Raw genomic sequence first — 12239 nt, forward strand, 5'->3', positions numbered from 1 at the left:
TAGGGAAACATAGAGCTGTTTCATTTTCCTTCTTCATCAGTGCATGACAATTTGTGATAGTGTTAAAATTTGATGAAGTCACCGTATAATTTGGCTTTTTTTAGTATTATCTGAAGTTGGAGAGAAGTATGTAGATGAAGAGGTAAAGAAAGCTTTGATTGGTATTAAGCAGATGAAAATTATGATGCAAAGAAATGAAGATAAGCATGTAGATCTGATGAAAACCTTGAAGAAGAGCAGTGACGAAAAACAGGTAACTGAAATGCACCTGGGTTTTTTTTGTTTGTATTTTTGTTAAGTTGTGGCTATTTTTAATCAAAGATGAGGCGGATTGTACATGGATTTAGCCTACCACCTGGAAGTAGTACAGCAGGCCAATAAGCAACCCAGAAGGGATCCCTTGGCATCTCTCCTTTTCTGGGAAGAATGTAAATACACATCGTATATACACCCTGAGCAGCATACATCTCTTTACGTGGTCAGAGGATTGATAGGAAATCTGCTTCTGCCCCTTTCTCTCACTAGCGGAAGAAAATTCTCACGGCACCTCTATAGAGGTTCTCACTGCCTGTCTCCTGGAAGCAGGAGTTGGGCCAATAGACATCCTTTACTAGCCTGTCAGGAACCTGGATGTTCACATTTCGTAAGAAATTAAAACCTTAGTTTATATTTGCCAATTTCTTAAGAAAGAGCTTGCCTGCTGGCAGGACCCTGCCAGGCTGAGGCTTCAACCCTGAGGGAAGCGCTGGAGTAAAGCACTGAACAAGACCACTGCCTGCCTCACTGGTACCTCTGCCGGATTGTGCGGTTCTTTTGAAAGCTAGAGGTGAAGAGTTTCCATCTTTCCTCAGAAATACAGCTTCCTTACCGAGCGGCATACTGTTAATTTTTCCCTGTGGCTGAATGTCTAGGCTATTTCTAAAATGAAACTGAAAGAGCGAGCACTAGAAAAAATACAGCCGAGTTACCACCTTCTCTCAGCCATCCCGGTTGCAAGGTAAAACATGTTATCTGACACAACCTTCCTTGAGATTTGAGCGCTCTCATTTTATTCTGCAGTTGGGAGGTAACCAGCAGCAGCCTAGGCATAGGCAAGCTGATGGTGACCACCATGTGGAGACAGAGAAGTTGTACAGTAAAAGGAGACATTAAATGCTGTATGTGGACTCAAACGTTACTTTGGAGAGAGAACCTGAGTTTTGTAAGATCCAGAAGCCAGAGCTGCTGCAACAGCAGTGTGTTGAATAAAGTATCGCACTTACTGCTTATTTCTAAAAATCCCCTGCATCCCTGAATTCACACCAAGGCAACTGTCTAAAGGTGTTTTGTGTGGAAGGTGCAGCAGCTCTGCATGTCTTTATACACCTCAGGCCACAAGATATGTCCCAGCTTGCTTTGCAAACTTCAGACCTTCAGAAAAATATCAAAGCCACAAATGATGATAATGTGCTCTAGAGAAAGTACAAGGGATCAGGGGAATTTCCTAGGCAATGCCTAGGCTCAGAGCCATGTGCTCAGATGATCCTGAGAAATAGAGATTACTGTATATTTAAAAAAATACAAAGATCTTAACTATCACTTTCAATGAAGTTGAAGGAAAAATCCCTCTTGGCCCAACATCTGGTAGTTAGTTTAAACTGTTTGTATTAGCAAGCCAAAAAGTACCTGATGATAGCTTTCTAAGATCTTTAGGAACACCAGTACATTCCCATGATCTACGCTGTTGTTAGCTCTTGCTGGATGATTTCATTTACACAGAACTCCACAGCGAGAGTTCATAAAACACTGAATAAATGTATTAGAAAGATCAGAAAATAAATATAGACTATGAAGACCACAGTTACTGTCTCCACCAAGCACATTCTGACAGAAGTTTTCTTTTCTGTGAGCCTCTTCCCTATTGAAATGCTGCCAGAAAGGAATAAGACTGACCAATTAAAAGGTTTCTGTCATACTTAGGAACAACTTGGAACATTGTTTGGAAACCTAAACTATTAAAATATCTTGTATTTGCGGGAGGAAATTCATGATGTGCAATCTACTTCAATAGGAAGAATTCTTCTGTCTTTCCATTGCCAAGTCTATTCTAAAATGCTGCTTCTGATCTGCTCAGCTTTGTGCTCTACCTCAGAAGAATGATCCAGTAAATAGAAGCAGCATTGTAAAATGCATCTTGTTTCCCTTCAGTATGGAGGAATCCATCCTCATATGGAGGAATATCCACAAGAGCAGGAAGAAACCCCCTCACTGCAGTCTTTTAATTAGTATAATCCCAAACAGAGGAAATACTATACTTTTACATATTTCTGCGTTCGAGAAAGAATTTATGTATGGCCAGGACCTAGCCTCATGAAATATCAGTCCCTTAAAGAATAGAGCAAAGCAACAAAAAAGAGCTATTTGTAGAACAGATGAATACTGCAGATATGATATAGAGAAAAAATGTCACGAGTTGAGCACATGACCTTGTGAGACGTTGAATGCTACTTGCACAGAAAGACATGTGGGTTTTTTCATAACGTCAAAGATCCAGGTAGACTGTAGAGATCCGTTTGGTTTTGTAGGCTGTGCCCTCTTTGAGAACGACATCAGAAAAACCCTATAAGGATAACTTTTTCCATTTTCAGTTCCCTTCATATGTGACTGCAGCTGAGAAGACAACCTACCCTCACGGTTAGGGATTAGCAAAAAAAGCCATGATGAGTGATCAACATAAATAGCCAAAATGAGTGATCAACACTCACTCATAAATATTTAGAATATTAATCTGAAAATTGCCCTCAACTGAATCTTTTTTCTCACTTAGCAAGCCTTGCGACTTATGGATGAAGTAAAGGAAAGATTAGAAGAAGAAGAAAGACAATGTCAAGTATCCTTGAAAAATTTATGGGATGAATGTGAATCTTGTTTAGAAAGTACCTGCATGAGATATTATACAACTTGCAAACATGGTCTGTCAACATTTAGAAGAAAGGTAGGAAGAAATTTTATATCTGGGAAATACTCTTGAATTCACCTAACAGTTTTAGAGAGAGCACATCTTATTTTCTCAATACCCAGATCTGCCAGTTACATCAGGTTACTGAAATTAATTTGATTTGGAGGGGCTGGAAATGTGAAGTCATATGACAGAGATTACATGCAATTATATTCATTGAACATTGAGCCAAAACGAGTTCAGTTGCACCCTGGCATGACTCCATGGACACTGATTATTCCCCTGAGTCCAGTGGAGTCCCTCCAGATATACGGTGTTGCCTCTCACAGTAGGACTTGCATTAAGATGCAAACTGTTTGTGAAAAATACTACATAGATTCTTTATGGTCCATCTGAAAAACAGCAGAGTTAAAAGTGTAGATATAGCTAGCAAAATTCCATGGGAAAAAAATCACCTACTTATACAATATCATTCCTTCCCATATTTATTTTATTTTAAATCTACTCTTTGGGTAACAAAATAGCTTTAAAATGCTTAACTGTTTTTTAACAAAGGAAACTGTCAGCAAAGAAGATTCCCCTAATTCTACCAGCAAGAAAATATGCTTTCCTAGCTGGCACATAATTATTACAAGATTTAACAAAATTGTAATCACATTTTTAATTTGGGCATATGCTTTAAGTGCAACTTAACAACCAGAACTGCGCCATTACCACTACTGAAACTTTAGCCAGATTACCTAGCTTTCATATCCCCAGGCACTGAAAAATATGATAACATAAAAATTAAATGTGGTGTGTTTCAGAAGCAACAAGCTTTAGAGCTGAGGAGTTTAACATTTGTGCATATTCTTAAAATTATTCAGGTAAAAATGTGGTAAAAATTTAAGACTATTGGTGACACTTTGAGCTTTTTAGATACCTCTCATGGATACCTCAAACGTATCTCCTGGACTTTCAAGAGTCTGTGGATGTCAGGCTGAAATTACTGGAGTAAAAGTTATATACAGCACTGTCATTGTCTTTGACCCTCTTGGTAATTTCTTCAGTGAGCTATACGGTTTATTCGAAGCGTTCAAAGTAAGAAATGTGTTGTGACCTAAATCGTTTTAGAAAAAGAGGATGAAGGTGATAGCTGTGGCTAATGACACACAGGCAGCAGGGGCAATACTGGCTTAGGCTATTCCTGCAGTGCCATTTCACAATTCACCTTCCCTCTGAGCTGCACTAGCGGTCAGATCAAGCAGCTGATCCGATTTAAAAAAAAAAAGGTATATGTATATGTATACGTACGTGTATGTGTACCTTCCCAATTTTCTAATGCGATGAAATGCAGCTCCAGAAAATATTGCATCCACTCAGGCGAAGGTAGTGTGTTAAAACACGGAGCAGGGAAGCAGTGGCTGAGACCCAGGGACTGGGAACTCCAGAAAGCAGAGTCGACACTCGGTCTCTTCCATCATCAAACCACGGACTCAGGGCCACTGCTTCATTGATTTTAATAGGTTTCAGTTTGCACACGCATGTGAGGACTGGGCCATTGGTGAGAGAGGCTAGGGTGTTTACAGATCACAGCGAGAACAATCGCCTTCTGTGCCCTACACTGCACATAAGTACCACAGAAACGTTTTCCAAGATAAAGTCCAAATTGTTTGTTGGAAGAAACCCAAACGCCGATACTAACTTTGAGCCTCCACAGAATAAAGGCCAACTGGCAACCCTTTTACTCCAGGTCTGATTTGGAGCTACTGATTTAGACTGAATGTACTTTCACTCTTTAGAGTCTAGTGTCTTAAATTACTTTGGAGAATATGCTGTGTTTGCAGTTATTAAGAGGGCATTGTTCCTGTGGGTATTTGAAAGAGAAAAATCAGAGCCATTTCCCTGAGAGATGAAAAACTGGTAACTCGTCAGGCAGCTGATCTATCTCCTTCTTACACACAGGTTGAAGATTTTTTGAGGAAAATACCTCCACTCATTTTTACTTTTCATGAAGATCAAGGAAAAGACATCCAGTTTAATGAAAAGCCTGAGAAAGAGGACACCCAGCTAGTAAAAATGGAAGATTTATTTAGCCAACTATTATCAGACATGGGCTCAATATTTGACAGAAGTTTCATTTTTTTCAAGCAGATGCAAAAAGAATTTGACCAGTCTTTTCAGAGGTATTTCATGTCTGATCTGGACTTGAATGAGTCCCCCAGCATGCCAGCTTTACCTGAGGACACCACCAGAAACAGCTCACAGAAAGGCTGGGGTATACCTGGCTTCTTACAGACAGTTTTTGATTTCAGTAAGACGGTGTTTGAAGGTGTCAGTGAGGTGATTACCGAAGTGTTTGATGAATACAGAGGTAATAGAAGAGATGTGCCAGAACAAGCCAAAGGCAAGTGTTGTGAATGTTGAAAATGAAAATCAACTGCACTGTCAATGACATCAAACCCCTCAGGATTGCTAAACTATGGTTAATGATTCAGTTTGAGGTACATTAGTGTGAAATACGGTATGGAAGCTCTGGAGGCTTTCTTGGTCAAACAGGCTTGGGTCAAGGATAACTTCATCAGTTAAATTAAAAGGTACAAATCACGTAGAAATCTCAAAGAAATGTCACAGGGGGACTTACGGGTCCTACACAGCCTGATTTTCATGGCAATTCTCAAGGCATTTGCAGGAGTTCCTCAGGAGCGCTTGAATTCATGATGGATGCAGGTTTTCATAAGGCTGACTGACAGGTCTGATCTCAGCATTTGTAAGGCTATGATATGTATCATATCATATTGACATGTCACCAATTCTAAAAAATTGGAGTAATTCTGTGACATGTCAAGGCATATCCCTATCCTTGTCAAAAGACATTAAGCTCAGCCAGACAGCTGCAAGCTCTGTTCTAAGCTTCCACAGCAATGCAGTGTGCCACCAAACACAAACCAGCCATCAGGTTTTCCAGGGACCAGAAAAATTCTGGGCATAACATTGGTTTCAAGTGATAACTCTCAATAGAGGAAACAACCCTTGGTCAACTTTTAGAATACAAATAAGCCTTATCCTTCATTTCTTACTAATGCAAATAGAAAAACAAGCATCATTCAAATACATGCTAGTGCCTATCTATAAGGAGATCACAGTAAGGACATGCCGTAATTCTGAGTGGTACATGACATAACTACTATATGATCATCAGGAAGTACGAAGTTAAGCGATTCTACAACAGCGTTTTAAAATTTTTGCTGTATCATGACCTATGTTACTTCAGAAATAAGCTTTGGTACTGTGCTCTCATCTAGCTGTACGTGACCATGAAACATCTTGACTTTTAAGGATCAAAAAGATCTTCTCAGAACTCACATGTTTTAGAAATAATGTGTAGTAATATTAGCAATTGTTTGGCTATTGGTGGGGAATACACTACTATGCCTTTATAAGGGAATATACTATAGTGGCATGAATTCCTTGAAAGAAAACATGATTTGTATCTTCTCCTGACTTCTACTTGTTTTATTCTACTATGTTTTATTCCTTTTTTTTTTTTTTTGGGGGGGGGGGGGGATTCATGCCAGATATTTTGGATTAAGGGCAAGAAATTATATTCTAGCACACAGAGTAGGTAACAAACCTGTATTTACCAAGACCCTAAGCTTAATGACAGTCTAAAAAAACTGTGACTTCATTCTAGACCCTGACAGAAGTGGCATGTTCTCAAAAATCGCGTCAGGGCGCCGGGGGTCTCTGTGCAGGGAGCTTCGGGAGAACTCCTCTGGATGCCCACAGTTTCATGAGAGATGTCAGAAATGTCAAAGCAATCTCTTGCACGGTAAATAGCTATTTTCCGATTTTTTTCTGTAATGTGTTGATCACTGGTTTGTAGATTTTGAGGCTGTCATTTTCTACTGTGCTGTTTCCATATTTTTGGAATTAAGATTCAGTCACTGAGCTTTTACCGTAACTATGGATACAGACACTACTCCTCAGTCCAGATGATTTCAATTACCTTTCCCCACTGTCTCCACAGAGTGTCAGTATAACTCAGTTGTTAAGATTCTGCTGGAGGTCCAAAGAGAAGTTCTGCACTCCCTAACAAAATACCTATATATTTTGTTAGAGTTGCCGTCCAGCAGAGGAGCAAGAGATCAGGCAGTAATCGATCCTGCCTGGGTGCAGAAGTGCTGAGCAGAAAGTGAGAAGCTCAAACTCCTGACACTCGCTCCTCCTGCAGACAACCAGACATAACGTCAGGTAGCATTCAGCTCCTCACAAGGAAAGCAAGCGCTGAAGAGCCTGCAATCACTCTTTGTTGAACCATGTCAGAAAACAGGGCTGACATGAGGGACAAAAAGGGGACTGCTTGTCAGTACGTAAGGAGATGGCAAAGCTCTGGCACGGACTCTCCATGGGCACCTGGAAAAAATGCATGCTGCATCACCTAGAACTGCTCTCAGGACTCCCGCTACAGCATAACACATCTGTGTTTCCAGAATTCTTTAAGTCTTAAAAGCCACAGAATATGCTTAAATCCAAATGTCTTCAGAACATCTCCAGTGCAGAAAGTATTAATGATCCAATGACACATTTTGAAAACAGTATCGGACCACATCCATCTCACTAAAAATATCTTCTAATATCTTGTAACTGTGTATTACAGATACCAATTTGTATTTGTGGTTACTGTACTATCAGCCTGAAGGTGTCCCTTGACAGTCCTGTTTGGCAGAGAATAAATTGAAATTTTCCACAGTAATTTTTGTATAGGTTTAATATAATGTTCTTGTTTAAAATCCGTATTTTAGTAAAGAAAAAACTAGCAATCTTCAGTTCTGAATTCATGGCAGATGATACTAGTCAGATATTAATATCTAGCTATTGTTAGATAAATATTAGGCTTTAACACTTAACAGGAATACTAACATACATTACGGGCTTTCTTGTAATAACCTATATACTTGGAAGGATTGATAATGGAATATAAGCAATTAAAACAAAAGACAATGTATAAGGAGATTATGAAGTTGCTATATGTAAAATCTACCAGTTCTTATTTAGCATAACAGAAAATCTATTGCCCTGAAATATGATATAAACCTTAAAGTACTTGGTAAGTCATTGTAATACAGCAAATGGGATAATTAATCCACTTAGTCATTATGAGCCTAAACTAAATCTATCAGAATAGGTCAGCAAGAATTACTTTTTTTTTTTTAGCATTATTTAAACACCAACCCAAAACATGCGCCCTTGCTAGACTTTTTTACAGTTTTCTGTACTTCAGATAGAAAAAACAAAATACAAGACGTACTACTTTCCTATGAGCTTCACGCTGGCTGTCTTTTCTAACAGATTGCCCAAACGTTCCTGAACTGCACAACAAGTTTGATGAAGCCTTTAAGCTGGTTAATCTCTCGGGGGAGCAGTATGAGCAGATTCTCCAGGTGGTTCAGCGTCATACAGAAGACACTTCCTACTTGTTGAACAAAATGAAAGAAAGATTTGGGTGGGTGTCTGAGTTATCCAATATGACCATTGGACCGGAAAACATTTTCAATATAGTTAAGGTAAGGGTTATCTTCCGAAGGGAACTATTGCACAGTGCTGTCTTTGACCTATGCTTTGCTCATACTTATGCTCTTGGGGATTGTGGATGTTTGTACATGTGTAACATTTGGTTTTTACAACACAAAGTTCCTACTCTTGCATTTATGTATGCTTCATAATCCCTCAATGAGCCGAAACTGCAGAGATTAGAAGCTATTTTCCTCTAAATCCTTTTAGTCTGACGGATGGCTGACAGGCTAACCTGAATCACTGTCAGATAAGAGTAAATTGACACTAGCAGCTTTGACTGGCCTCAGATTACCTTCCCAGATAAATTTCACTGTACCAGTCAGTAACACATCCTTATTGGATCATTGAATATCTAGCTATCTGTCTATGTCTGTACCTATATATCCCAAAGCTCAAAGAAGGCAAATGTTATGCAGGTTATTGCAGTGGAAGTTGCATATCTTTAATCTGTCAATATTCCAATAAATACATTGTGACTAACTGTATCTCGCACACAAGAATATATCCAAGGTAAATTCAATCCTGGGCGAGGGACAAATCCTATTCTCCCTTCCAACTCAGAAATCCAATGTACTACTATTACTACAAAACTTTACATGAAATGATTGTGCAATCCACCAAAAATCACAAAATCACAAACAAGGGGATAGGCAATACTTAAGCACACTTTCCCAAACCAGTCTGAGCTATCTGCTCTAGAAAAATAAAGCTACAGAACTAAGTCTGTCTTAGAAAAACACATAGGAAGGAATAACTTCAATCACACAACGTTTGTCTTGAAATCTGTGGGACGACTCACACACAAGTTTTCATTAGGAGATCAGAAACTCTTTATAGATGTAGTCCATGGTAAAAATATTAACATGCAGTTCTTTAATATGGTCTTGCAGTGCCATGTCAGCTCTTCCCACCGCCTACAATAAGCTTGGCATAAATTCAGACACCCACTGTCTTTTCAGAATAAAGTAATTTAAAGAAAGTAGGCAAGTCTAAAACATTCCTCTATTTAGTTTTCCCCCACCAAAGGCAGTAGGCATGGTAGGTATAAACAAAACTGAAAGTACACAGTTAGTTTGTAGTGTCTAAAGCACTGATTTGTTCCTTTCTAGGTGGTACCTGGGGATCCCTCTGGTAAAAATGAAACTGTGGTAGATGTGAATATTCTGACTTCACCTACTTTCACCATTAAAGTTCCCCCCAACTTAGACCCAAAGAGTGCTGAATTCATTGAATACATAGCTGGGAAAGCACTGCAACTATATAAGCAGAATTTTTAAGTGGTAAGTTCATTCTTTCTCCTTTCATAGAGAACACAATTCTTTATAAGAGGTGTTTACATTGCAATAAACTTTAGTTGGAACAGGATTCAGTCATGGTATATTTAAGATCGTCTCCTCAGAAACGATGCATTGATTGAGAGACAAACACAAGCATTATGGAAAACAAAACCAAATGCTCAATGTTCTAGCCTGCAAAACACAGACATGATGATATTAAAAGACTTGACTTATTTAACTGTGAAACCCTGAATCTTTAAGTAACATCTGGGATGAGGTAATGTGATGATAAATGTTCCTTCAGAAAAGAATTGCCTCACCACCACAGTCTAGAGCCTTGGCATCAGAAACCATGTCTTTGTGTTCATTAATCACGAATGAACTGGAACTACCACGATTCATTATGTTTTTTTATTTTAGGTGGTGTTTAAGAGCATGCTCCTTATTATTCTTTAAGGTAAAGGAGCGCAAAGTTAGAATCAGCACCAGAACTTGAAAGAGCTGTCTTACCATAACATTTTCCCATTAGCAGCGCTCTGCTCAGATTGTTAACAGTGTCTGCAGTTTGACTCGTAGGAACGTGCACAAAAAGGTCTTTCTTGTGGACTTGTAACCATTTTTGTAGAAAGGGCTCACAGGGGCCTCTCTCCATGCTTAAGAGATTTCCAGACGGGGAGGGAAGAACCAGGCAGAGAGGCAAGGGAAAACAACGCTTAATATTCTCTTAACCCCACGGGGAATCTCCAGGAAAGACAGCGTGGTTTCAGGTGGCATCATGCTGCTGTGGGGCTAGCCAGCCACCCAAGGAAACCCAGGGAGCTGTGGAATGCACAGCTCCAGTGGCCTCTGACTCTCACAGCTGGCCCTCCCAGGGGCCAGAGCCACAAGAGGCGGAAGACCTACAGGCAAATCACCGCAGTGTCCCCCCAGCCTTCTGAGGAGGCACTAAACTTGGACATGGCTCCTCTTTAGGTCATGGGTGGCTGGTATCCTCATCTCGGCAAATAAAGCATGACCTGAATGCACACAGAAGTCTCAGGAGGCATGTAAAAAGGATTCAACATTAACAAAGTAGATGAAGAAAAGAAAATCGCAGCATAACCAGAGTCAGGTTATTCTTTTGAGGTCAGACTCGGTTTTTAAACAGATGAAAGAAATCACTTCTACCAGAGAGGCTGCAGTGGGCTGCAGAATTTAGACAGAATATAATAAGCCTCACCATGAACTTTGATTACATAAATATTGGTGAAATTATATGTATTATATTTAAAACAGAAACTTAAAAAAAGTATTTATAAACATTTAAAGTAAAATGTTCAGTTTCTCTACAGTTTTCCTTCAAAATTCTCTGTAATTTATATGCAGTTATTGATGATATATACTATTTCAGATCATGTAAGACTAATCTTTAAGGCCTAATGTGACAATATTTATTTCCTTAGTCTAATTATGATTTTTAGCCTGAATCTTAGTCTGATTCTTCTGTGCAACATATCTTGTGTAGCCATTTCATAGCTGAGAAAAGTAAGTGGCATTAATTTCCAAATCACAATACCATTTTATGTTCAGTTTGCACAACAGATTCAGGGTACATGAAAGCGTGACGAAAGCAAAGAGTTAAAACTCGGAAAGATCTACAAGAAAGGAAAAAGAGAAAACAAAATCTGTTTCAGTCTGTTTTTTATGTCATGTATGTTTCTACAGCAGGGCACTGATACACTTACTTTTCTAAGATCTTTTTCTCAGTCCAAAACCAAAATGTTTAATCATTTTTTTTTTTTTCTCTTAGGAAAGAAGATGTGTGAAATCTTTCTTCCTGAAATCCAGTATATGCTCCCTAGGTGAAATACCCCTAAGCTCAATGTACAGCTAATTGTTAAATGACTATGGTTAAAATAGTTGCTTATAAAAAAATTTTTGCTTGGTAAATACTGTGACATATGAGCTAGCAACCGAAGACTGTAGAAATCTTTTAATTCAAAACCAAATTAAAATCCATTTTGATATTCATTTATTTAAATAAAATGTTATTTATGTTGTAGATTAGGTAATCTTTGATAACCAGCTATGGCCCTGGTTATGCAAAGATTTAAGGAAATAATCAGCTGTAAGCATACAAATAATTCCTATTTGCATACTTAAATTCAAGCACATTCTTAAGCCTTTTCAAGATTGGTCCCTACAGATGTTGCACATTCAGCTAAGTCTGAATCAACGAGATTTCCATATGCATGTAGTATATTATTTTCCAATGAAAATGTTCCATTTCTTCTGCTAGTTGCTTTTGATGTTTATCATGTACATTAAATGACTTTTCTGAATATGCAGTAATGAGTAAGTCTTCTGCCTTTGGCATGTCTTACATGTAGTTCGCCTCTGGAGTCACAATTAACAGGGAATCCTTTATAAGAAAAGATGTTTGTTTTTTCCTAAATTACACACATTAGCTTGCAACGGTATTTGCAAAT

The 12239-nt window shown here is 38.7% G+C and overlaps 1 protein-coding gene across 1 annotated transcript in view; it reads left to right on the top strand.

The window, feature by feature from the left end:
- The window catches only part of CLUL1 (clusterin-like 1 (retinal)), a 14833-nt gene extending 2879 nt beyond the window's left edge, over positions 1–11954 (top strand). Inside the window, exons 3-9 of the mRNA XM_009586561.1 lie at positions 105–253; positions 2807–2974; positions 4883–5324; positions 6612–6749; positions 8270–8484; positions 9604–9774; positions 11561–11954. Coding sequence (XP_009584856.1) covers positions 105–253; positions 2807–2974; positions 4883–5324; positions 6612–6749; positions 8270–8484; positions 9604–9771 — 1280 coding nt within the window. The 3' untranslated portion in view covers positions 9772–9774; positions 11561–11954. The remainder of the gene's footprint in view (positions 1–104; positions 254–2806; positions 2975–4882; positions 5325–6611; positions 6750–8269; positions 8485–9603; positions 9775–11560) is intronic.
- The last annotated feature ends 285 nt before the right edge of the window (positions 11955–12239 follow it).

This window comes from Fulmarus glacialis, unplaced genomic scaffold (assembly GCF_000690835.1).
Source record: "Fulmarus glacialis isolate BGI_N327 unplaced genomic scaffold, ASM69083v1 scaffold14011, whole genome shotgun sequence".
NCBI classification, from domain to species: domain Eukaryota; kingdom Metazoa; phylum Chordata; class Aves; order Procellariiformes; family Procellariidae; genus Fulmarus; species Fulmarus glacialis.